Source organism: Mustela nigripes, chromosome 7 (genome assembly GCF_022355385.1).
Source record: "Mustela nigripes isolate SB6536 chromosome 7, MUSNIG.SB6536, whole genome shotgun sequence".
NCBI lineage: Eukaryota > Metazoa > Chordata > Mammalia > Carnivora > Mustelidae > Mustela > Mustela nigripes.
The window spans coordinates 73569443-73596205 of NC_081563.1; the positions used below are offsets into that span (position 1 = coordinate 73569443).

The 26763-nt window shown below is 50.2% G+C and overlaps 1 protein-coding gene and 1 long non-coding RNA gene across 2 annotated transcripts in view; one reads left to right on the plus strand and one right to left on the minus strand.

The window, feature by feature from the left end:
* Positions 1 to 4516, minus strand: part of LOC132021569 (uncharacterized) — a 107831-nt gene extending 103315 nt beyond the window's left edge. The window contains exon 1 of the long non-coding RNA XR_009405394.1: positions 3802 to 4516. This is a non-coding gene — a long non-coding RNA (uncharacterized LOC132021569). The remainder of the gene's footprint in view (positions 1 to 3801) is intronic.
* KCNK12 (potassium two pore domain channel subfamily K member 12) overlaps positions 1650 to 26763 on the plus strand; it is a 53035-nt gene continuing 27921 nt past the window's right edge. Inside the window, exon 1 of the mRNA XM_059406120.1 lies at positions 1650 to 3473. Coding sequence (XP_059262103.1) covers positions 3083 to 3473 — 391 coding nt within the window. The 5' untranslated portion in view covers positions 1650 to 3082. The remainder of the gene's footprint in view (positions 3474 to 26763) is intronic.

Genomic DNA, 26763 nt, shown 5'->3' on the forward strand with positions numbered 1-26763 from the left:
AGCTGGAGGACAAGGCAGGCCCTCTGCCAACTGGGCAAGGAGCTGGTCCAGAGGCACAGAACACTGCAGCACAACACTGTCCCTGCTCTGAGAGTCTGGGTAAAGAAAGACACTGAGAGGTCTGGCAGTGTCCTTCAGCTGCATCTGGAGGCTTCCAGTGCCAACTCCTGGAATGACACTTCTCAGGGTTTCTGTCAGGACTGACCAGTCAGGTGGAATCCAGCTCCAAAGGTCCATGGCTGGGCTATCCTTCCTGCCTACAGGAACTTGTAGAGATGGGAGCATTGCAGGAAATAGAGAAGTTGGGGCAACAGCACTTTTGTAAAGCTCAAGAGGGACAAAGACTTGGGGAATAAATAATTGAAGTGCATTTTGCAAATAATAGCAATATTGTGCAATGGCAATAATTTGTGTTTGTTTAAAGCTCCCAGTATGAATATTCTTCCCCTCATGCAAAGGTTTCCCTGCCCCTTTCTAAGAAGATCACTGCAAAACCTGACATATGCCACTCACCGCCAGAAATCGTAGTTCTGACCATGGTGATGAAGTTTCTTCTCATCTGTCTCTCCTAACGTATAGGAGAGGGCAGCTGGCTCTATCTACAAACCTGAACAGCATTTCTAGGAAGATCCAAGTCTCAATGTGCCTGGTTTAAGAAAACCAATGCCCCAACTCATCCCTATTTGCCTGCTTTCTTGCTTTCTTTCTTTCTTTTTGAAGATTTTATTTATTTATTTGATAGAGAGATCACAAGCAGGCAGAGAGACAGGCAGAGAGGGTGGGGGGGGGGGAAGCAGGCTCTCTGCTGAGCAGAGAGCCCAATTCAGGACTCGATCCCAGGATCCTGGGATCATGACCTGAGCTGAAGGCAGCGGCTTAACCCACTGAGCCACCCAGGTGCCCCCCTTTTTGCTTTCTAATAGCTCTCCTGCTCCCCACCCTGCCCCACACCACCCCAGTCTCCAAACGGGGGCATGGGTTCAGAGGTACCTAGTTTCTAAGCTGGAAAATGCCCAAAGAGTAGTGGAGGCTCTTTCAGGAACCATTTTGAGCACCCGGACTCTTAAGGGGACTGACTATGCTGCCACCACTTCAGGTTGACCTTAGGTTGAGTGTTTTCTAGTGTGGAGGCCAGACAAGCTGGGAAATGGGGTGGAAAGATAGTTCTAATTTTGCTACAGTTCACCCACCTGGGGTGTCTAAACACAGTCACCACCATTGTTTTTGTTTTCTGTTATCTGCGTAGTCTCATCATCATCATCATCATGGAAAGGTGGCAGACAGAGAAGGGGCTGGCTGCCCTAAGGGAATGATCTTCCGTCCGTACGGAGGGCGTTCCTCACCAGAGAACTTTGTGACCCAGACCCTTCCCGACTCTTGTGCGGATAAGCTCCCACCTCCCAAGGTAGCGCGGAGCACCGGCTGTTTGCGGTCGCTGCGGGACGAGGGGGCGACGATTCCCCGCCCCCGCCGCTCTCAACCACACACCCTTTCCTCCGCCCCCCACGCCGGCCTCGGGGGGAGCCCGCTAGCGAGCTTCCCCTGCACCTCTTCTACCAACCCTGCTCAACCAGGTTCCTATCCAGGCTCCCCCACCCCGGGCTGGAGAAGTCAGGGAGCTAGGGTGGCGAAAGAAGACCCAGGAGCAGGGTGGGTCTGGACGCTTCTTCCTCCGGTGACACCTCGTTCCCCTACTCGCAATTGACTCCTCCCCTCTTTCTGTTCCGCAGCGTCCTCGCCCTGTCAACACGCTGCTCAGCGACTGTACCTGCCGCCGACTGGGGGGAAGGGCATAGAGGAAGGAGAAAAGGAAACAGGGTTTGGGGAGCACCGCGCAGCACGGTGACGGGCCTCGCCCCGCGCTGCAGGCCCCCGCAGCCCTAGCGCGGCCCGCCCCCGAGCTGCAGCACCGATGCGCTGTCCGCGGTGCTGACGCCGGCCGCCAGCTCGGTTGGGAGGGGAGGAGACGCCCTCATTCCCAGGTCGCCCGGAGCCGAGTGACCCCATCCCCATTCCTTCCCATACGGGATCATTTCTCCAAAGGAACCATCAGAAACCTAGCGCTGCGGAAGGATCCAGGAAGAAGCGAGCAAGAGGGAACTTAAACTTCGGACTGCAGCCCGAGAACCAGGTGTTGGAAGATTCGCGTCGTGTGGCCCCCAACCCCTAAGACCGCAAGGCACCTTCAAGTTGAGCAAAGTTTGGCGGCAGCTTGGACATAAGAAAGGGATTCCGGAGCCGAAGCTCAGGGACGGGCCGGACGGGGTTCCCTGGCAGGGTGGCAGCCAGCACCGCAGTCCGGACACCTGCTTCCGTGCCCCGCATTTAGTGCCTCCAGAACGGCCGGGAGGCGTCGCAGCAGCCCAACTCCCCACCCCTTTCTTCCCATCCTTATCTCCCCCCCTCCCCACGCCGCCCAACACCCCGCCCCGGGCGCCGGTGACTCCGCCTCTCCGTGCCGGGCGGCTCTCCGGCTGGAGCTGGAAAGGGAGCGCTTCCCGGGACTCGGCTCTGTTCTGAGGCTGCGAAGCCGACGCCGCCAGCTCAGGCTCGGGGGTGGGAGCGGACTGCCAGCGCAGCCTGCGCCTGCGAGCCGCAGAGAGGGGGAAAGCCTCATGGGACGCCCCCGGGGGCTTTCTTCGTGCCCTGCTGCAGCGTCCCAGTCTTAAGACTCCCGGGCTCCCCTGCCCGCCCCGCCCGCAGCCCGCGGCCTGTCTGGAGAGGAGTATGAGGCCCGGGGCCCCGCGGACGCCGGCCATAGGGCGGCAGGGGCCTAGCTTCAGACCCCTGCACCCGAGGGTCGCGGGTGAGGAGCCGCGGGAGCCGACGAGGCGTCGGGGCGCGGAGAGGAGCGTCCCAGCCCGGGCGCTCGAAGGGCCTCGGGACCCGTGTGCGGCCTGAGCGCCAAGGAGGCAGAGGCGGAGGCGAGGCGCCCCGCCGTCCGGGCTCTGGGGGAGGCGGCAAGGGGCTCCGCGGCGGCCCCCGACCCCTGGCCACCATCCTCACGCTTCTGCTCCCGCGGGGGGGATGTCGCGGCCCGGGCCCCGAGAGCCGCCCCGGCCCCGGGGCTGAGCTCCGGACCATGTCCTCCCGCAGCCCCCGGCCCCCGCCCCGCCGCTGCCGCCGCCGCCTGCCGCGCCCCTCCTGCTGCTGCTGCTGCTGCCGCCGCTCGCACCTCAACGAGGACACGGGTCGCTTCGTGCTGCTGGCGGCGCTCATCGGCCTCTACCTGGTGGCAGGCGCCACTGTCTTCTCCGCGCTCGAGAGCCCGGGCGAGGCGGAGGCGCGGGCGCGCTGGGGCGCCACGCTGCGCAACTTCAGCGCAGCGCACGGCGTGGCCGAGCCGGAGCTGCGCGCCTTCCTCCGGCACTACGAGGCCGCGCTGGCCGCCGGCGTCCGAGCCGACGCGCTGCGCCCGCGCTGGGACTTCCCCGGCGCCTTCTACTTCGTGGGCACCGTGGTATCGACCATAGGTGAGCGGCGCGCTCCGCGCGCGTCTTTTCCTCTCCGTGCCTTATACCTGCCGCCCTTTCCACGGCTCCGAGGCTGGTCCGCGTCTCTCGGCTCCCCCACTTACCTTCTATCAACCCACCGCCTGCTTTCGTCTTGCCCTCACCTCTCCGCCCGTCCCCCTCCTCCTGACCCTTCTCTTTCTTAACCGGCTGTCCGCGCGGGAAGTGCCCGGAGAGGCCAGTCTCTGGTCCTCACCCAGACTTGACTCGCAGGCAGTGTGCCTAATGGGGAGCACCCTCACCCAGGCGCTGGGCTGACCCGCGGCCGCCCGCGCGCTCCAGCACTTACCAGCTCGATGACTTTTAACCTCTCTGTGCGCCTCAGTTTTCTCTTCTAAAGAGAACAAGCGTCAGGGCCTGCTGTTTCGTTCCGTTTCTCGCGCCCCCTGGGTCTGTTTCCTCATCCAGGTGATTTGAGAAGCCCTTTTACCTCCACTCACAGCGTTTTTCTTTCTCCTTCCTTTCTTTCGCCACGCGTTTTCCTTCAGTATCCTCCAGCCCTTTACCCTGGGGAGGGCGACCACCTTCCTTGATCTCCTTCCCACCCGCTTCTCCTACGGTTTACACCTCACCTCCTCCAAAGAAAAGCCGGTCTGACTTGGGGGGGCCAGGACTTCAGCGCTCTCATTCTGCTCCCCGCCGTCCCCTTCTCCTTCCACCCTCTTCACGGCTTCTCCAATTTCTTGACCTCTCCTGTTACCCTGCCATCTTTTCCAACCAATAGTGGCACAAGGGGGTAGCTGGGTGGGGTGGGGGAGGGGGCTGGTTTCTCTATACTTTTTATTATCCCTTTTCCTTATTTTTGGTACAAGCAGCTCACGGTTTCACAACCATACACAACATGCTGTGTAAGTACTCTTTTAGTAAGTCCCCCCACTTCTCCCACTTTTACCCTTTCTCTGAACCTCTCCCGAAGAGAATCTGGAACCACTGATTGCTCCCCACTCCACCCCTTCCAAGTCTGTCTTCTTCTGTCATCCACTTTCCCCGCCCTCCCTTTCCCTGGACCCTGGGTGTCATGTGAACAGACCTCCTCCCCAGCTACTACAGAGTGCAGAATAAACACAGGATTTCCACTTTGGTGAGATTTTGTGTGTCCCATCTGCTCCTGCTTTGAGTCTCAGGGTGGAAGAAGGCATTGGGCTGGCCATATCACTAGTCACCCCAAGGCAACATCTCCTGGTGGTAGTTTTGGAGGAGGGGGCTGGATCCACTGGGCTGAGAAGTGGGGGATTGTATGGACACAACTTCCGAGGGTAGGTTCTGGGCTAGTTTGGTATGCCAGCTCAGAGACAGGCACAGACTAACTGGCCAGTGTAAGCCATCGCAGATGGCTGCTGGGAGACAGAGAAAGACTTCATGCATGTGCAGGATATGAGCAGCTAGAGATGTGTCTCTGAGTGTATATGTATAGTCTACGAAAGGGCTTCCTTTCCTTCAATGATTTTTCGTGTGTCATGCTTGATCTGATTATTTTAAGTAGAAAAGGCAAATATGGCCCAAGCCCAAAGCACACACAAATGGATAAAAATACACTTTAAAAGCTATATCATGTTGTTATGGTGATTGAAGATATAAAATGACCCCCTGGAAAAAAATCCCCTTTTAAGAGCTGCATCAAGTTGCTATAGCAACTAGAGTTTTTTTTTTTTTTTAAGTGCTTTAAAAGTACTAAGGATGCTTAGTCCTAGAGGATGACATCATGCATTCATAGCTCATTATGGATTTCTGTTCTTCCTCTTGTAAACACACCCTTTTGCTTTCCTGCACCTAGAGGCACACCTGTGCACATAATGGGCGGTGACAGCATTTCTCTCCCATTTGCATGCTCTGGCTTTAGCTTCCTAATGAAACTCACAGGCTAAAGGGAAGGGTGTTAGCAGCGTCCTCTTCCCCTACAGGCAGTGAGTCCACGAGAATTGGGCCCCATGCCAATGACCTGTGGTCTCAGCGCCTCTCGGATGGCACTCTCATCAATTTCTTCATTCACTGCCCAGCCACAGCTCCTAAAGCTCCTCTCAGTCTTTGCACAAAATCAAGTCTGTGTGTTAGCAAATTGTTCCAAGCCCCAGTCTTTAATGTACTGGCAGGATTGGCTGTTCTTTAGTCAAGCAGAAAGGAGCTATGTTCTCTTTCTAGATTTGTGTTTTCAGATGTAGGCAAGCAGTGTAGGAGGGCTACACTCAAGCATGTGGCTGTGTTACGAATGACCCAGCACACTGTTTCCAAAATCTGCTGCAGGGAGACATGTAGCTCTCAGGGGAGCTGCACTCAGGGACCAGAACTAGGCTGTGGACGGCTTAGCATCGAACTAGACCTCTGCAGGGATGCCAGGACAGCCAAGTGAGCAGCAGCATCGCTGTCAGTTATCCACCTTCTCTAGTGGTCTGAGCCGGTGGTTCAACTCAGTCACTTCTGTCCGTTAGATAAGTTCTGCTGAATCCCGAAGTAGCATAGTTGTCACTTCACCCTTCTCTTGCAAAATATACTTTGATGAGATTTAACTAAAGACGGATATACGTCAGTTTCTCTTCTGCTTACATAGTTTCTTTCCCTTAAATGCTCTGAGTCTTCAGAGACAATTATTGTTAGTGTTGGTGCTTTTATGGATTTAGCAGCTCAGGGAGCCAAAGCTCAGTCCAAAAGGATTGTATGCCTGTCACCTTATCCGGTGAGAAATTCGCATGCACTTTATCTGATCATTGAAGATCATGGTGTATATGGTCCATGCTGCAGTGTGGACATTTCTTTTTTGTGTTTGTATGGACCCTGCTAAATGATGCATCTAGATTTTAGATTTTTTTTTAAAAAAACCTTCTTTTGTTTATTCTATAAATATGATATATTGTGTATGTCAGACCTGGTGCTAGCTTTTGAAAAGTTAAAGCTTATCCTATGAGACACAGGTTAAAGTATATTCCAACAAGAGATGGATCACACTGTTTATGGGTGGCATATCCTGGCTATTTTCACTAAAGAGGACTAGAACAAGGAGGAGACCTTCAGTCCAATACCATGTGGTGCAGAGTGTTAAGGAACTTGTTTCAGGTCACAGTTAATTATATGTTCAGCTGGGTGCAGAATCCATGTTATGCAGTGTTCAGTCTACCAAATTCATGCATATAATTGGTGGGCAAATCCTTGTTTGAGACTGAAGTATTTAATAATGGGTGTGGGTGTGTGTGGGTCTGACAGCAGGGCAGGGCTGAGCAGGAGGTCTTGTCTGTTGGTCAGGCCAACAACTGATTAAGTCCAGAGAAAGCATGAAGGATCAAACATATCTTAGAAGTCAGACAGACTAGAACCATCTGGCAGGTCTAAACTGAGAAGGCAAGCGAGTGCTAGCGAGGCAAAGGTGTTAGCGAGTAGGAGACATTGTGATGTTTATCAGAATGGTATAAGATAGAAACCACTTACTTTCTGCCTTTTGTTGCCCCGGGGTTGGGGTGTGTGTGTGTGTGTGTATGCACATGTGTGCGTGTGTTTATGCATGCATGCACACATGTAGGGAAGGGGAAGAAGGGGCAGGAATGGGCCTTCAGCTAGAGGGAGACATAGAAGAAAAGTTCAGGTGTTACCATGTGTATTTAGGGTTAGATGGAACATCAGGATAACATAAACTCTTTGTATGGACATTTAGCTGGAACAGGGTCCCATACCCAAAGCTAGGCATAGACACATGTGTGTCCACATGGAACAGATCCAGGAATCACTGCCTATGATTGTTCAGCAGTAAAAAAAAACAAAAAAAACAAAAAAAAACAAAAAAACACCACTCTGCGGTCTAAATCATTCATCTTGATGGCTCACACTGAAATGAAATCCTGGGTCATTATTATTTCTTTCATTTATGCTATGTGACATGTTCCTAAGGGGTTGAAATCAAGTTTGCTTTAATGTGAGTGCATTCGTTTATCTGGTCCTCCATTTAACAAAATCCGAGATGAGCAGAACTCATCATAGATGCGTGTGTGCCCCTGGGCACATCGTTACCTACATCTCCTGTGATTACATGAACTCCCACAGATAGAGATGGTGGCCTGTGTTCTTTTAACCCCAAACAATATTCTTGGAGGCAGTGTTCTTGCTCAGAGACGGCCAAGTATTAATCCATCATTTCACAGCCTAAAAGATGTTTTACTGGTTTACTTTGAAAAGATTCAGAGGAAACTCTCCACTGGGGTTTTAATTATGCAAGGACTGTCAGATTTACACATGGGGAAGAACATATTTAAAAGTCTTTCTCAAATGGCAGCCTGATCTAAACAGAAATATTTTTGCTTCCTTTTATTAGGTTTTCTGGCAGCGTATTTAAGCTATAAAGTCAAAACCACGCTGCTGTAGACGGGATGGTGTAGGTATGAGAAGTGTCACTTTGGCACTGCATAATTTCGCCTGCTACTTTCAGAATTAGGCACACCTAATTATTCAGCCATGAGATTAGTAACAAGTCCTAACTTTTTTCCTCCGTTTTAACATGGATTTTTAAAGCGGCTTTTGCTTCAAAGGAAACTAAGACATTATAAGACTGAAATGTCACTACCACATTGACATTTGGTTTTTTCCTGACATGTCTGTAATCCAGCCGGAGGTGGCTGTGAGATCCCGGGAGCTGAGGAACATTCCCAGGAAGAAGAGGAGCACCTCTCCTCCCATATTGCCCTTACCGACCACTTCTTATTGAAAGACGATGCTGTGACAACTTTGAAGGACGTTTAGGGAAGAGCTTCAGGATTAGATGGGAGGTGCTAGATGGAGAGCAGGAAAGGCATTCTCAGCCTCGCCCCATCCTCAGCCCCCCAGCCCTGGCCCCAGCATGTGGGAGACAATCATGATTTCTTTAGTGAACTACACAACGAATCACTCATGATACAGCTGCCATTCTCTGTCACACCTTTTGTAGGGAAAAGAAAAAATTCTGGTCTGTGTGGAGCCAGTTCCCATTCGTGAGTGTTTTATCCTCAGTGTTGTTTCCATGCTTCCACGTTGCCTTCCCATGCTAATTTTAGTGGGTGCATAATATTCCATCTGGTTGATGTTCTATAATTTACTACCCCTATTGCTGGGAAGCTGGGTAGTTCCCTGTTTAGGGCTATTTTGAGTAATGCCACAGCAATCTTCTTTATGCAGATGGCCTTTTCTTTCTGTAATATCTCCTTAGGTTGAATTCCCAGGGGTGAAATTGCTGAGTCAGTAGACACTGCTGTCTTCCTGGTTTCGGTGGCCAGCCCCTTCAGAGTGAGGGACTCTCTGGTCTCCCCCAAGCTGAGCCTCTACATGGCCTAGCAGAGACTGGACAGTTTTCCAGCTGATTATTCCACGGAAACAGGCCACTTTGTTTTCCCCATGATTGCATTCAGTCCCAGAGGCTGAGCCACCCCTTGAACAAGGCTGTGGCTTTCACACTGTCAGTCTCCACTGATTTCATGAGAGGTGCTTCCTTTGGGAAGTTTTGGGTAAGTGAAGAAGGGCAGGAACAAAGAACAGATGGGAGTAGCTGCCAGGCCATTAAAGACTGAGAGAGAGGTCCAGTACCTGGACCCTCTTCCCTCCTGTCCCCTGCACTCCTGCGCCAAGCCAGCTGAGGGGGAGCATCCTTCGCCTTAGCCCTGCCTGGGCGCCAGCCTGGAATGGTCCAGAATTGTGCCACATGGATCAAAGATCTACCTCCTAGGGGATTCCAGCTGGACGGTACTATAAAAGTCCTCCAGAACTTCTCACAAGCATTTAGACCATCTTGCCAAAAAAAGCCAAAAGCATCCCATTATAGAAAACAGACAGTAGCAAATCTCCTCTGATTAGAGGCAGGGGCTGGAGGCCTGCCCAGCAGGCCTACCCTCAGATGCTATGCTCTCCCCCGCAGATTCTCCAAGGAGCCCTAGAGCTCCTCTAAGACCCACCTGAAGAGGGCTAATTTAGCCTTGTTCCTCATTTCACATAATGTTCAGAGAGGGAGAGAGGCTACACAGCAAGTCAGAGGAGCATTACACCAAGGAGAAAGGGGAAGAGCATGTAGAGAGGACAGTAGGACACTAGAGGAACAGCAAATAACTCGGGTGCCTTGGAGGCATCCTCCAGGGAAAAGCTCCCGCTCCATCTGAAGGTGGTCTGTGTTTGAAGATGGATTCGGTGCCCCCAGCCCTGCCAGCTACAGTGGAACTCTCCTTGCCCTTACGTGGCTGCCTCAGATTCAGAGGAACCGAGAGACAGAGCAAAAGGCCACTGCGTTCCTGCGGTTACTCCCACAGGGAGTAACTGGAGTCTGTCCCAGTCTTCTGCCTAGCTCCGCTGACTTCCCCAGGACCCAGGGCAGGGGTAGGGGCTGCCAGCCAGCAACCAGGTTGAGGGGGGGGGGGGGCGGGGGGCATGCTGGGCCGTCTCTACCTCTCACTGCACTCAGGGACAGTGACGGGATTTCTCTGTAGGGAAGAGTGGGGAGGCGGAGGGTCTTGAGGCTGTGGGGACATAGGACCTTCCATGGAACTGGGAAGAACCTTTCATAGTGCACAGGAAGGGGCAGGGAGAGAGCACAGAAAGAACCAAAGCTCCTTGGCCCTCAGCCCTGTGCAAGCTCTTGGCCACCACCCCTGCTGCCAGTCTCCGCCCCAGGAAATTCTATCCTGAACCTGCCATTCGCAGGCCAGCCTCCAGGCCTTAGGTTTTCCTCACGGGAGTCTAGGCCTCGTCCGCTAGCCATCAGCAGCAATGCTCTGGACCCTGAGTTGTATTTCTTCCCTGGGCTTGGTAACCCCCAGCTCAGTGTTAAGCTCTCACCTGGGCAGCAGGTCAGTGGTGACTGGTATACCTGAGCCCAAGAAAGACCAAGCTCAGGGGGACCTGCTCTGTCGCCTCCCCCAGATCCCAGAGGACTCACCCCCACGTGAGCCTGGGATGGAGCTTCCAGAATTTTCTAATTGCAGCTTGTACTGTGTCTGGATGCAATGTTGTTGTACTCACAGTAACAGCGCAGACCAGAAAAGTAGAGCAGCACAAAGCAGGGCTTCTCAAACTAGAAAGTGCATGTGGATCCCTGAGCTCTTGTCAAAATGCAGGTTTCTGGCCCATAAGTCTGGGGAACACTGAGACTCTGCATTCCTAACAAGCTCCTAGGGATACCCCCATCATTGGTCTCCAGGCCACACCTGTACTAGCCTGGTGGAGAGGAGCAGTGATGAATCAGGGGACCGCAGCTGAGACCCACTATTGCCCCTCACTGACTGCGTGGCTTAAGGCAGGACTCATCACCACCCGGCGCCTCAGTTTCTCCATTCCTAAAAGGAACGAGTACCCAGAGTCCCTGGTGTCCTTTCCAGCTCTGATGTCCCCATGTCTTGGAAGGTGATCTGCTCCCACTGTCCCAAGGCAGTGTAGTTGAGACTGAACACACCGGCTCTGCAGCCCACCCGGAGCCCCAGTCCCCGTTCTGCCACCTACTAGCCCTGCGCTCCTGGTGAGTGCGTGTACTTCCCCGCACCTGGGTCTCCTCTGGGAAGTGAGGATAGTGATGGTTCCTGCCCTGTAGGGTGCTATTGTAAGGACTGAACGAGCTAGGCCATGTGCACTGAGTGCCTGGCCGGGGTGGGGGGGGGGGCATCAGCTGCCCAGAGCTAGGCAGGCCCCTTTGGCAAGCCCCACGTTGCCTCACTGTGCACGAGGGAAACTGAGGCACTACTCATCCCCCTCAGCTCAGCCACATCTACCACCCTGTGCACAGCCCTCTGGGCCTCAGCCACCCCTGCAGCGGGGCCTCTGCTGCCCTCTCATTGGTCACTGTCTCTGGGGCGTGTGGTTGTCCTGCACTGTTGCATAACTGGCTTGGGAGGGTGCTTTTTAAAATGCATTTTCTTTCGTTCCTCAACTAGAATGTCTTAATAATGCTTCACGTGTGTGCGCTCTTTCATCTTTAAAAAAAAAATCAAATGAATGACTGAGTGGTGGTTAGACCAGTTTCCCCTGGCACTTCTCTGTTCCCCCCTCCCAGAACAGAGGCCTGGCGAGCCCACCCCCTGCCCACCCTCACGGGCTGGGCCCTCCTGGCAGGTCCCAGGCTTCGGGGCAGGACGTGGAGCTGGGACAGGCAGAGCCCAGCGCCAGCTGAAGTCAGGCTCAGCCTCACTTCTCTGAGGTGGGCCTGGTGCTAGGACTGTGGGTGGAGGCCTTTGGAGGATGGTGCTGCAGCGAACGGCCCCACTGTGAGCCAGAGCCAGCGTGGTGCCCCAGGTCATTAGGCCCCCATGGCACCGACATTCTTTCTCCAGGGGACTACCTCAGCTCCCCTGACAGGCAGAGAAAGCATTCCCAGTCAGACTCCTAGGGTAGGACAGGGGAGGCTGCCGAGCCTGCCAGCATCTCCCCGCTTCAGACTGTACCCTGCCAGCAACTGGGGCCTTTGCTGTGGGGAGCAAGAGGACAGCTGAAGCCTCATTGATGGTTCCCCCTCATAAATATGCCATGCTTGCCGCTTTACTGTGCTATCAGCCATGTTTATTGACAACACCAAAGAGGATGCTATTATCCCATTTCACAGACAAAGATATAGGCTCAGAGAGGTCAAGTGACTTGCCTGGGGTCACACAAGTGAGTCATTGGCAGCATAGAGCATTCAGGACCCTGACCACCCAGCATCCTCTCTGCCTGAGCCCTGCATTACCAAGGATGGGGAAGGATCAGAGCCCATTCTGGGGTCTGCTGGGTGGTGGGGGTGGAGGAAGAGAATAAGAGGAGTATCAGCAAGGGTTCAAGCACAATTTAGGGACTCAGATTTGGCAATGCTGTGCTCCCTGCAGCCCCAGTGGCTACACTGAACCAAGGGCTGCTAGCTTTCCATCCTTTACAACCTACTGCTCTCTGTGAGGGAGGCTGCCAGGCAGATGAAAGAAGGCAGACAAGCACAGTGCTTTGTGCAGAGCTCACCAGAACTCTGGGAGTCTGTGCGGAACTCAGTGCCAAGCTCCTGCCCAGAGAGGGGACCCCAGGATCTCAGGGCCCTCAGCCTTGCACTTGGGCTAGCAGCAGTGGACACAGAGAGGCAGGAACACAAAACCAAATAACCAGAAGGTCCACACACCAGCCAGCAAAGTCTGGGGACTGGGCCAGCTCCGTTTCTGAGGGCCAGCTGCCTTATGGAAGATTCTGCTCAAGGTCATGTCCTGGAGGCAAACCTTCCCAGATGTTTCAGGAGCACATGAAACCAAGCACCTGCCAACGTACCACCCCCCACCCTGCCTCTAGCCGCTCTTAACTTCTGGCCATCCCTCCCCAACCCCACTCCACCCCAACCCTTCCCATCACCCCACCCACAAATAACAGGCACTGTAAGCCTCTAGGCCAATGGCTTGTGGTGATCTTTCCACCCGAGATGTTCTCCCCTTTTTTTCCATCTTCTACCAGGGAACTTGGTCCTCAAGGCCCAGCGTAAAAGGGGCCACTAGCCGGAGACCTTCCGTGAAGTCCCTCTGCCCCTGGACTTGTGGTGGTAACTCTTTGTCTCTATGCCAGTGTCCCTGGAAATAATGCAAGCCATGTCAGAAGCTGCCCCAGGACCCAGCATGTAGTAGGTGTCAGAAATTACTCTCCCTTCCTCTTCTTCCAGGCTAGGAGCTCTGTCTTAGTGGGGTTTGTCACTGCTGTAGTTAATAATGGCTGTGCACCAAACAGCTACTATAAAGGGGCACTGTGTCTGGAGATAGATGGAGATAATTAAAGCAAAGAGATAGTTTCTGTAAATCATGGAGCAGAATGCTTGGCACAAAATAGGTGATTAATCAACGTATGTTGAATGGATGGAATGAATAAATGAGTGTGAGTAACTGAAAACCTTGGACTGCTAGACATAGTAATAAAAATTTTTTTTTTTTAAATGCAAAAAGCTGGGCCCAGGCTGGGCTCCAGGAATCTCCCTGCGCCTCCCTCTCCCTCTGCCCTGGAGCTGGAGGGGCAGGCTGGGCTCCGGCCCCTCTGCTGGGCCACTGGCTTAACGATCTCTCATCGGCTGGTAGAGGTGCAGCGGGCAGCCAGCTCCTGCTGGCGGGGCTTCCCCTCGCTGGTGTTGCCTCCATGGCTCTGTTGAGTCCTTTCCTACCCTGCCTGGGGCCCTGCAAGATCTTTGGCGGGAAATACCACCAGCCGATTCTGAGCCTCAGCCCGTCACCCCAGCAGTGGTAGCAGGAGTTCAGTCCTGAACAATGAAGCCAGGCTTCTGGTCCCAGCTCTCCCACCGACTGATTCCCTGTCTGGCCTGCCCTTGGCCACAGGCCCTGGTCCCTAGCCGAAGAAGGCCCTGCTGAATTGTTTCCCTCAGCCCAGCAGTGCTACCTTCCCCATTTGCCCAGGGCACATCCCTTGGGAACCACATGTTGGTTCACAAATTGGACAGAAGTTCTCCCAGTAACTAAGCCCACTGCACAAACTGGGGAAAAACCACTCCCACCCACACAATCCAGCGCCATCACAATGCCTCCCAAAAATACTTGGGGAGGCTTTTATTGGAATTGGGTGTCCCAGCTTTCTGGAAAGTTACAGTTGAGATAAACACAAACCCCAAACCACACTCCGTGTAACTTCTTCCTAATCCTTTCCAAATGGCCGCGATCTCATTCCCTGCTGCCAAGTGTTCTGAATTCCGAGCTCCTCATACCGGGGCCTGCCAGAAATGCTGCAGAGACAGCCCGGGCCCAGAGGGAAAGGAACACACAAAACTCTGCCCACACTGAGCTTGTTGGCATTTCTGAGGAGGGCAGAGTGCACTTTGGAGACCATGCAGGTTTTGATGGCTGGCTTCTATTTTTAAACGGAGGGTAGGGAAGAAGGAAAGGTGAGATGGCAGGTGAGCCAGTGCTAGGGAAGGTCTGAAGGCCCCAGGCAGGAGGCAGGAAAGAGGACCCTTTCTTTGGAAGCAGAACTGCAGGGCCCTACCCTGCTAGCCCCCATGGGAAGTGGGGTGGGGTGGGGGAAGCTGTGTCTTCTGATCTCTGCCATGCCCCCGGGTGGCTGGCACAGGGCTTGGCACATGGGAGGGGCTCCAGGAATATCTGTGGGCTGAATGGCTGTTTCCAAGATTCTCAAGTTTACCTAGGCACGCATTTATGAAAAAGTAAAATGTGAAAATCTGACGACGATTCACCTTGTCCAAGAAAGCTTCAGTTTGCAGAGGGAGGCATCCCAGGGCTTCTGGAAGTAGAGCCAAGCACCTTGGTGCGCGGAGTGAACTGCACTGTGCAACCAGTGTGTCCAGGCCCCACAGCCCTATGCAGTCCCCTGTGCTGCCATCACCATCACCACCTATGCACAAGCCCCAAACCCCTGAGGCAGCACAGTCCGTAATGGCAGGAGACTGTGGTCACATTAGTGAGTACACTACACGGTCTGGTGGGCATCTGAGAAGCAGGAATGCCCAGGAACTAGTGGCTAGTGTGCCCTTGCACCCACGGGGTGGCACTCTGGACAGCACACCTACTGTGCAGAAGGGGCCATACCAAGCTCCCCAGCTCGTGCTGCTCAGTGGAGCAGTGCCTATTATTGCAGAATGAAGAAATCTGCATTGCCAGCCAATGCCTTGCAGTGTGACACAGGGGACAGGGAGAAGGCTGAGAGCCCTGGTCTGGGGTTTGAATTTCAGCTTGGTCTTTCCCTAGCCAGTTGCTGGGACATGTCTCTTCCTTGATCACTGAGGAAGCCTTGCACACTGCCTTCCCCTGCTTCCTGCCCCCGTCTGCCGAGGGTGACCCATCAAAGACCCAAGGCTCCTGTCCCTCAACCATCTCATCTCGTCAACCACTATGTTCTTCTCAGGCCCGCTCTGCAGGTATGCAGCTCTCCCGCTGTCCTTGCTATGACCCTGCCCTACCTTCAGAGTGTTTGACTCCAAACATCCCTGCCCCTGACCACCATCTCCCGTCCTGCCCGCTCTCCTCCTCTCTTGCCTCCCAAACAGTGATCCCGGGACCTCAGGACCTACGGTGTCCTGCTCTTATGTTTCTGTCATCTTGTTTGGGACCTCGCTTCTTTTGTAATCCAGCCTAGATTTACCCCCTCTGCAGGGACCCTTAACTTCCTTGCCCTACTCTGTGTGTGCTGGGCCCTTACCCCTGCTCTGCCACCATCAAAGCATCAGATTTCCACCTGTTCCCCTCCCGCACCCAAGCAGCTGATTGTGGCAGAAGAAAACAATGCAAACATGCTGGCTGATCCAACTTTACCTTAGTGATCCCTGGGTACCAGCTGGGAACTCTAACTGGCAGGCCCTCCTACCACCTTCCTACCATGTCAGTTCACCCCTTCTCCCTGCCCCTCCAACCTCCAGCCTCCCATACCCCTTGCTCGGCTCACACTTCACGGAGAAAATGAAAGTAATCAGAGAGGGACTCTCTTATCCTCACACCCCTAAATCTACTCACTATATGCAGTGGCTATCCCTGTTATGACAGCAGATGAATTGTCCACCCATCACCTTTAACTTGCTCAAAGATTCCATTCCTGCCATTACCCACTCCCATGCATTATCAGAGTGTCCTCAATGAGTATGAAACATGCTGTATTGGGGCATCTGGGTGGTTCAGTGGGTTAAAGCCTCTGCCTTCGGCTCGGGTCATGATTCCAGGGTCCTGGGATTGAGCCCCGCTTTGGGCTCTCTGCTTAGCGGGGAGCCTGCTTCCCCCTCTCTCTCTGCCTGCCTCTCTGCCTGCTTGTAATCTCTGTCTGTCAAATAAATAAATAAAATCTTTTAAAAAAAAAAAAAACAACAAACATGCTGTATTTTCTCCCTTCTCAATAGACCCCTCCCTTGACCCCTGCATCATCCTCCGGCTACCTCCTCCTTTCTCTGCTCCCACGTACAGGAAAACTTCTCAGAAGGGTAGTCAATATCTCCCTTCTCCCCTCCCTTATCTTCCGGATCCACATCAATCAAGAGGTCACGCCACCTTTCCGGAGTCTGAACTTGCAAGTTTCCCAGCAGCCTCCTGCAAATTTGATGATGACTTCCCCGTTCTCCTCTTAGCATCTCAGCATCTCCATCTCAGCATCTCCATCTCAGCAATATTAGACATGGCTGACCACTCCTCCTTCTTGAAATCCTCTATTCTCTTGGCTTCTGGGACAACATGCTCTCCTTTATCCTCCCTGACTGCCTTCTTCAGTTTCCTTCCTTGGGTCCCTTCCTCTGTGTGGCCTTTCAGTGTTGGAGAGCCCGAAAGTGGGTCCTCAGGCCCTTCTCTCTGCCCTCTCTTCAGACAGTCTCATTTCACCTGTGGGGGAGCAAAAGTCTTTTTCTTCTACCCTCCCCTCTTATACTCAGTTTCTGGGGCCTGCAAATTAAACTGACAAAGGCCAGATTTGCAGGACAAAGGTATTATTATGTTTCTGCCTGGAGGCCTTTTAAGGAAAGAACTGAATACTCTCGAAGAAGCAGTTGGGCTAGGGGCTTATATGCCATCTTAATAAAGGGCAATAAAATGTGAAGTTATAAGACAAAGGAAAGAGGGTTTAGCTTTCTAGGAGTGGTAAGTTGTAGTCAGGGGAAACTAACGAAACAAAGGTTTTTTGGTAGGATTTCTTAAAAATATTATTTATATATTTATTTGACAGAGAGCAAGATCACAAGTAGGCAGAGAGGCAGGCAGAGAAAGAAAGGGAAGCAGGCTCCCTGCTGAGCAGAGAGCCCGATGCAGGGCTCGATGCAGGGCTCAATCCGAGAACCCTGAGATCATGACCTGAGCCAAAGACAGAGGCTTAACCCACTGAGCCACCCAGGTACCTCTTTAGTAGGATTTCTAATGCAGACTCAATCTCAGGCAGTACTAGGGTGAGAAGAGTGTCTCTGGTGATTAGGAGTTCTTTCTGGTATGGTCGAGGGAAAGGAAGATATCTTCACAAAGGAAATTTCATACCCTACATTTAGGCAGATAGGGGAAGATGGGCAGAGGGCTTTTCTTGCGTCTGCTGTTTCTCCATTGCCTTCAGCTCAGAATAATCCTATACCAAAGTTGCATATTTTGGGTCTGCCTACTCCCATCCCCTTGCAGCCCATGGCTTGAAACCCTGTCTATCTCTTAATGACTTCCACAAGAATAACCCCAATCTTCCCCACTAACCTTCAAGACCAGAGGTCCAACTGCCTCCTTGACATCTCTATGTGGTTGGCTAATTGGGTATCAAAACTTAAAAAGACCAACAATAGAACACTTGATTCCTGCCCCAGCTCAGTCTTCCTTATCTGAATGAAGGTCACCAACATAAGAAGCTGTCCTGGTTCCTCTTCCTCCCTCACCTTCTATATCCAATCCATCATCAACTCCTGTCAGGGCAGTCTGCAAAATATATGCTGATCCCAACCCCTCATCCCCATGCCCATCACTACCGTCTGCTCCGACCCCCACTGCCACTTGTTGCTGGAACAACTACATCAGTTTCCTAACCAACTCTCAGCTTCCTGTCTGCATCGGGACAACCTCTTCTCAACACAGCAGCCACAGAGATCTTTAAAGGTATAATCAGATCAAGTTCTTGTCCAGTTTTCCACTTGAAAGCCTTCAGTGACTTCCCGTTGCAGGAAATCGGATTCCTTACGCTCCTGTCACTCCACCCAAAGTGGATGTTAGACCTCAGGGTACTTGCACTTGCTGTCTCTGCTCCTTAGAGCACTGTTCTGTGCGTCTCAGCATGGCTGACCACTCAACCACATTCAGGTCTCAATGTCAAAATCTAAAATGTACCCCTTTGAGCAGTCCTCCCTGACCCCCACCCCATGACCCTTGCTCATTACACTCCCAGGGGTTATTAGAGCACAAACCACTTTCATAAATCGTCTGGTTCATCTATCTGTTTGTGTGCTTCTCTGTTGCCCAACCTCTGGCCACTCCCTGCTCCTCGAGAGCCGGGTTCCTCTCTCTCTCATACATGGTTACATTCCTGTCACTAAGCATAGCACTGGGTGTTTGCTGAACAAATGAATGAACTTCCAGAGCTTCAGTGTTTGCATCTTTAAATGGAAGTAATGACAACAGCTATCTCACTGGTTGTCGGGAGAGTGACAGGAGATAATGAGTGCAGTTCTTAGTCTGGCCCTGGCATTTAATAGGCACTCTAAGTGAGCTACTGTTTTTATTAATAAATAATGTGGCTGAGATCACACTGTGAGTGGCAAAGCTAGACCCCGAGCTGTGTTCTCTGACCCTAGAGCCTTTGCTCCTTCCATTGTGTCTGATGCCACCTCTCGAGCTACAGGATAGGGAAGCTGGAGAAACAGTGAGTGACATCAGGACCAGCCAGTCTGAGGCATGTTACGAAGCCATGACAGGAAAAACGGATTTTATAGGTTTGGGTCCCATCAGCGGGCCTTGAAAACACAGGCAGAAATGTTTGGCCTTGGCCTGCAGAGCAGTAAGGAGCCATTGCATGTTCCTGAGCAGGACTGCACTGTGAGGATAGTGTTTCCGAGGAGCGTTCTGGCTGATCTGTCACTATATACTAGATCATTAAATCAGGCAATCTAGTTAGTCTAAATTGTCATCCTCTAGACTGCCGGGAAACAGCCAGATAATTGTGAAGTACCTCGTTCTGGCTCTTCACCTCCAACATTTAAATCAGCCCACTACCAGCTGTCCCCTGCACTTTATGGGGAGCTTACATGTGTATATGGGTGGTAAATCCTTGAGGAGTAGGTACTTAGTTTGTATATTTAGCTCTGAACTGCAGTGTGATTCCAAACTCATTCAAAAGGACTGCCAATGTGTATTGTTTCTTCATGAGCTCTAAGTGGCTCATGATCTATGATGGTTATAATTTTACTGTATAGCTACTGGCGTACACACATGGAACAAAGAGCTAGCCGAATTTGGCACACTGGACTCCGCAGCCACATACACGTCTTTCCCACAATAACGTCTGCCTCACAGGGTTTCAGGGAAAACCCTCATATAATAGGCCAAGAGGCCATAAATGTTTGTTCATCTGTTTATATGGCAAGCTGGGATGCTGAATACCTGTGTGCAGAGTGAATGGGGTGGAAACGGCCTGGGATGGGGGTAGGCACCCTGTGGCCTTCGGAAAGGACCAGAGGAGAAGCTGAGAGAGGTGTATTCAGAAACTGAATGGCAGGATCTAGTGACTAGCGCTCATCGTGACTCAACAGTATCTCTACTGCTCTTGGGTTTTCTTGTTCTCTGTTCTGCCCCCGTTTCTCAGCATGAAGGCCACACACAAGGGCCCAAGGAAGGGGACTGAGAGTGAGCCTGTGGATCTCTACAATACATCCAGTTGTGTGTGTCTAATAATGGGGGGAAGGCAGTTGAGGAGGCTCCAACTGCACAGAGGGTGGGGAGTGAAGTCAGGCTGAAGCCGGAGGAGAAAGCCCCTCCCCAAATCTGGGCTCAGCAGGGCAGCCCCTCACCCCTGGCTCACAGATTGCAGAGGGCAGCCTCTGGTGCCCGGCAGCTGAGAATGGTGCTAGGGAAGGGGAGCAAGTCTGCAACAGGTTGGTGTGTAGCAGTGACCTTAATTCATCGTGTCTTTGTTCCTAGAACCACCTTCACCTCCAAATAAATCTCTGCTTTATTTCTTTTTAAATGGTTTTTCCATAAAAAATTCTTCTTTTTATAGCTGTTTATGACTGAAGGGCACTCCAGCTGCAGACTTGGAGCCGAGTACTCTGATTAATTCTATCCCAGTTCCTGACCCTGCCCCACTCCCCAGGGCTGAGAAGGGAGGAAGGAGATGATTCAGACCCTGCAGGGAGAGGCCCAACTTTTGCATGTGATATGATCAAATGAGCCAGCATCTGCGAGGCCCTGGCCTTTTCCTCTTGTAATGTTTCCAGGGTTTCCAACGCCCGAGTGAGGCCACTGTACTAAAACATATGTCATGTAGAGCTCCTCCCAGCCCTTTGAGGGCACCATGATGTTTTATGTATCAAGGAGTCTCAAACTACAGAGTTCCAGAAAAATCTGAGGTAGGGACGCAGTGTGTTTATTTGTGTATGTGTGGCAGTGATTGATTTCACATTCCATGTCCAGCCGTGAACAAGTAGACAAAGTCCCCACTGTAAAGAGCTAACATTCTAGCTGAGTAAGTCAGTCATTAAATAAGTGTCAGGGGCACCTGGCGGCTCAATTAGCTAAGCATCTGCCTTCTGCTCAGGTCATGATCCCAGAGTCCTGAGATCAAGCCCTACATTGGGATCTGCTTCTCCCTCTCCCTCTGCCTGCCACTCCCCCTGCTTGTGCTGCTCTCTCTCTCTCTCTCCCCCGTCAAATGAAGAAATAAATAATCTTTTTTTAAAAAGGGGGGTCTCATCACAAGGGAAAAAATAGAAAAAAAGAAGTGTCAGATGGGAACGAAGGCTACAAAAAGAAAAAAGCAAATTAAGAGAATAAAAGAGCAATGGAAATGGGGGTGCTGTCTTCAACTGGGTGATCTAAAAGGGCCTCTGGCAACATGACCCTTGAGCAAAGACGTGGAGTGAAGTAAGAGTTTGCTGTGTGACTTCCTGGAGGAAGATTATTCCAGCCACGGTTCTTAAACATGAGCTTCCTCAGTTTGTTGGAGGAGCAGCAGTGAGGCCCATGTGGCTGGAATGTTGTTTGGAGGGGGGTCAAGTGAGAGAATGTCATAGTGTGAAGTCAGAACCACCACCAAGGACTAGATCATGCAGGGTCTCTGGGCCATGGCAAAGCCTTTGGGTTTTACTGAGTGAAATGGGGCACCACTAGAGGGTAATGAGAAGAGCAGAGAGATAACCTGACTTATATTTTAAGGTCAGAGTGCTGACTCTTGTTCAAGAAAAAAACTTCTGCGGAGTGAGTGTAGAAGCATGGAAACCAGTTAGGAGGCTTCTGTAATATTCCAGGTGAGAGATGATGGTGACTTGAACCAGATTTTAAAGGCAGAGCCAGGAAGAAGTGATGAGATCTTTGAGAAGAGCTTTCAGAAAAGATATATTCACTGGGCATAGAAATCTAGGTTTAAGGGTTGTTTGGTTTCCTTCAACCTTTTTTAAAGATTGTTTCCTGGCTTACTTACATGGTCTCCAACAAGAAGTCTGTGATTTTTAATCTTTATTTATATCTAAGTAATGTGCCTTTTTTCCCTTTGGCTGATTTTAAGATTTTTCCTTCAACCCTGATTCTCAGGAATTTGATTTTGATGTGCTTTGACATGGTTTTCTTTGAGTTTATCCTACTTTAGTCTTACCGAACTTCTTGGGTCTGTGTGTTTATAAATTTTACTAACTTTGGAAATTTTCTGACCACTACTTTTTCAAATATTCTGTTACCCCCACCATCCCTTTGTGGACTCCAATTACACATATAGTAGACCACCCAATACTGTCTCACAGGTAACAAACTCTTACCTTTGTTGCTTCTTTTGTTTTTCAGACCTTTTTTCTCACTGTGCTTCATTTTAGATAGTTTCTGTTGCAATGTCTTCAAGTTTGATCTTTAATTTTTTCCTGCAGTGGCTAATCTACTCTTAATCCTATCCAATGTGAAGTTTCCATTTCAGATATTTTATTTTTTTACCTCTAGAAATTCTTAGTTCTTTATTTTTTCCCATTTCTCTCATTACGTTCATCTTTTTCTTAAATCCTTGAACATGTTTAACATATTTAAAATAGCTGTTTAAATATCTTTGTTAGTTCCCTAATCTTTAGCATTTTTGGATCATTTTCTACTGACTAATTTTTCTCATTTGTGCATTTCTGCTTCTTTGCATGTCTGATGATTATGCTGTACTCCTTTAAAAAGTGTTGGAGTCCTTTAATCCTAATGGACCTTAATGCTAATGGACTCTTAAATGCTGGACTCCTTTTAAAAAGTATTTAAAAAGGGTGCATGGGTGGCTCAGTTTGTTAAGCCTCCCACTCTGGAATTCTGCTCAGGTCATGATCTCAGGGTTGTAAGATTGAACTCTGCATCATTGGGCTCCATGCTTGAAGAGGGAGTCTCCTGGAGATTCTCTCTCTCTCTCTCTGCCCCTTCCCCTGCTCATGCATATTCTCTCTCATGCTCACTCAGGGTTGGACTTTGTTCTGGAAGGGTTGGACTTTGTTCTGGAAGACAGTCGAGTTACTGATAGATACATGTGATCTTTTTCAGGCTTGTTTTTAAACTTTTTAAAGACAAATCTAAAGGAGACTTTTCTTTGGGGCTAGTTCAGCTGCACTATTAAGGCATAACCTTTCTGGGGTCTCTACTGAATGCCTTGTGTATTCATTAAAACCTTTGTACCTTGGCTGGTGGGAACTCAGGTGATTCCTGGCTCTATAAAAGCTCTGGAAATGGTATGGCTTACACATCTCTGGCAGCCATCCTTTCATGGAAGTTGGTTCTTTTCTTGGTCTTAAGAAGTTTCATCCTATACTGCACAGGTTGTTTTTCAGCCAAAGACTCAAGGAAAGCCCTTTGCTCTTTCACTCAGTAGCTCCTTCCTTTCCCATACACTACCCTGCAAGTACTGCCTATGTGACAGCTGCCTGGTCCTCCTTGAACTCAAATCTCTGCCTCCTCAGTTCAGTGAGTGCTGGGCTCTATTTGGATCCCCATTTCTTCTACTGCTGTTTGAAAACTGCTTCCAACCAGAAAACCAGGGCAATCAAAGGTCTCGCCTTGTTTGTTTCCTTTCTCTCAGGGATCATAATCCTGCACTACCTGTTTTCCAGTTTTTGAAAATAACTGTTTCATAGATTTTATGTGGTTTCCCCATTGTTTATAATGGGAGGTAGGTCTGGACCCAGCTACTCCTTTGTGGCCTGAAGCAAAAGTCAGTGGTTAAATTCTGGATATGATTCAAAGGTAGAATGGAAGGATTTCCTAGTGGATCAGATATAAGGTGGGAAAGAAAGAAAATAAGCCAAAAGGACTCTAAGACTTCTGACCTCAGCAACTGGAAGGATGGATTGTCACTTACTGAGATAAGGAAGGCTGTAGTCAAATCAAGAAGGGGAGCTGCTGGGATGGAGAGTAGGATCGAGGCTCGGTTTTGAAGACATTAATTTTGAGATGACTGCTAGACTTCAGGCTGGATGTCAGTAGGCAATTGGATATGCAAGTCTAGAACTCAAGAGAGAGTTCAGCCCTGAGATATCAATTTTTTATAGACCAATGGCTCTCAACCCTGATTGCAGTGGTATTAAAAACACTCGGAAAACTTAGAGAAAAATGTCAGTGTTCAGACTCGACTTTAAGCCAATTCAATCAGGATCTCTGGGGACTGGACCTAGGAAATGATATTTCTTAAAGTTCTCCTGATGGTTCTAATGTGCAGGCAGGAGTGAGAACCACTCTTATAAGTGTCATTGGACCCCCTGCCAAAGACAAGCTAGCCGCATATTAAAATTACCTGGGGAGCTTTTTAAAGTCCTAATATCCAACCACCACCCTACCCCTACCATCCAACTGTATCATATTCTCTAGGGGTAGGACATAGGTATGAGTATCTTGTTAAAGTCCTTAGGTAACTCTAATGTGCAGCCAAGGGAGTGATCATGGGACTCAGAAATGATCTGAAGACTAAGCCGTAGCAGTCCAAAAGCTGAAGGAGTGGCTAAGCTTGGGAGGAGAACCGATAGAAGGAGGTCACAGGCTTTCTGCAAATGTCTGAATTGTGGCTGTCCATTCACATTTAAGAATTAGAAACAGAAAATCTGACTTGAGCCTGTAGGCTCAAGTTTCTCTCTAATGAGCAGCCAGCCATTATCTTTTGGTATGGCCTTCACCTAAGCCTGTCCAGGGTTCTTTGGGGGCACTTCATCTCCTCCTCCTCCTCAGCCACAACCACCTTCATCAGTCACCACTCCTTCACCTGCTGTCACCTTCCTGAAGTATGTTGAGATTCCTCATCCACTGGAAACCTCCCTCCGCATTTTCACTTTTGTTCCTGCTTTATGCCTTTCTATCCCTTTACTGTCATGTTAACAGGGTCTTAGAGGGAGAGGGAATCAATCCAGGGAGTCAAACCAGATGCCTTTCAAACCTTTTTAAAAGGCGAGGATCACTTTAAATATTTTTACATAATAAATATTTTTATTTATTTAGAGTATTTTTATGGAAACTGAATGATAGAAATATTTTTTTGGAACCAGTATGATAGAAGTTACATATAATTTCTGTACCCATTAATTAATAGGGAAAATACATATTGATGCATGAAGTCCTCTGAATTCAATACCATTTCTAAATGCATTCATGGTTTCACTTCACATTTATTTGGAAACGAATAGCCCAGGCATGTAGGAGAAAGTTATTATAGCTGAGAACAAACAGATTCAGATGCCTTTGCAATAAATGCAGAGTTGTGAGAATCTCAGCCTAATAATTGAGACCCATGGCTCTATGATCTGGAAGTCCTTGGAAGTTTCTGACTGGAGGGGCTGTTCCTCTTTTCCTTGGGAATCTATGATGTGGGTTCCATTTACAGCTTTTCCCTGTCCATAGCTGTCTCTCTCTGGGAGTTTAATGTGGGTGGGTTCCTCCCCAAGAGAACATGGAGACAATGCCTGCTGGCCTCCTGAGCCAACTATTTACCCAAAGAAAACAAAGGAAGCTTAGTGAAATTCAGTCTGGGAGTTTCATTCTACCACCTTTCTCTTCCCCATTCTTCCTCATCTCCTATCTTTAGAAATTCTGTTCTTTGTTCTCTAACAGCACAAATAGTCAACATTTCCAAGCTCTATGCTAAGCGCTTTACACATGTTATTTTATTTAATCCTCATCATCGTCCTGCGGAAACAGGTGCAATTCATATCCTCACTTTATAGGTGAGAAAACTGAAGCAAAGAGAAGTTAAGGGGACTTCTCAGATCAAAGAGCTAACGAGTCACAAAAAGGAGACTCTGACCCGGGGGTCCCTGCCTCCTCAGCCAGCCCACCGCCCACCCCACCCTGCCACAAAGCTGGTACTGCCAGAATGATGGGGAGATTTAGAGACAGAAAAAGGACTTGGTAAATGACTGAATTGAGGAAAGATGTGGAGCTGGATCCAGACCTCCCAAAAGGTCCATTCTCTGGCAGCAGCCTGCCTTGTATCCTCCAAGCTTCCAGAAACTGGCTCTAGCCTCTCCATGCTTCTCCTTGCTCCGCCCTCAGCTCTAGTCAAATGACCTGGTACTGGGCCCCTCCGTTCTTTATTATGACCTCACCTCTGCCCAGAAAAGCCTTCTCCCACCCTCTCCTCTTCATTTCTCCAAAACCCACACAGCATTCAAGGGCCTCTTCCTCAGCAGAGCCCACCCTGATAATTCAGGCTCCACTAACCCTCCTTCTTGGTTTCACTCCTGCCAAGGACTATCTGACCACACACCTGTGACTTCCCTTCCCAGTCAGACCCTGCCTTTAAAAAATAATGACATAGTCTTTAATCCTCTCAAATACCATATGTTCATTATTGAGCATTTGATAAAGAAGCACAAAGAAGTGAAAGATAAAATGTTCCAATTTCCAATACCACTAAAATAGAACTACAACAGAGATTTGTCTTGGAGTGGTTTTTTCCTAGAGAAAAATTTCAGGTCTTTCATTATTGATATATAACATAGAAATAAACTTTTTAAAAGCATTCCTGTTGTTGGATGCATAGTACTCTGGAGAGGACATGCTTGTCAGAAGCATGAATGCCTCCCCCACAGGACCTAGGCGAGGGAACCCCCCACACACACCCCACCCTAGGAGGGCCCTGGTGTAAGTCCATGTGAGTGAGTAATGGAGTTGTCTGTGGGGTGGAAAGAGGGTGGGTTACGTTTGGTGCATGGTACGTGTTAGCTACAGGGGGCCACTTAGGAGGCTGGAAAATTACCGAGTGCTCATGCTGAGCCCATATCTGCCAACAAAGGGCATTTAAAACAAATCCCATGAAATTATAGCTTTTGCAATTTATGAGTTACTCAGACAGGAAAGTGCACAAGACTGATGCATTTTAGCGAGAGCCCTGGGAACAATAAAGCTAGCCATCTCTGGGGCCTGGGAAAGTGCCGCGTGAAAGAGAAAGGCTTTCCCAGATGTTGTCCACAGTCTGCCATCCGCAGTCCCTGTCACTAGGAGCTGGTGAGATGCAGGCCCTGGGCACAGAGGCCGGGGCTTCCCTGGGCTACGGGGCCTTGCCCAAGAACAGGCTGAAACTATAGGAAGAGATGAGGTGATGATATTCCCTTTGGCCTAGCTTTATCCCTGTGATACCCTGTGTGTGTTGGGTGGGAGGCATGCAGGCATGTCTGTGCATCTGTCTTCTGATGGAGGTCTGTCTTTACTCTCCTCTGAGACGC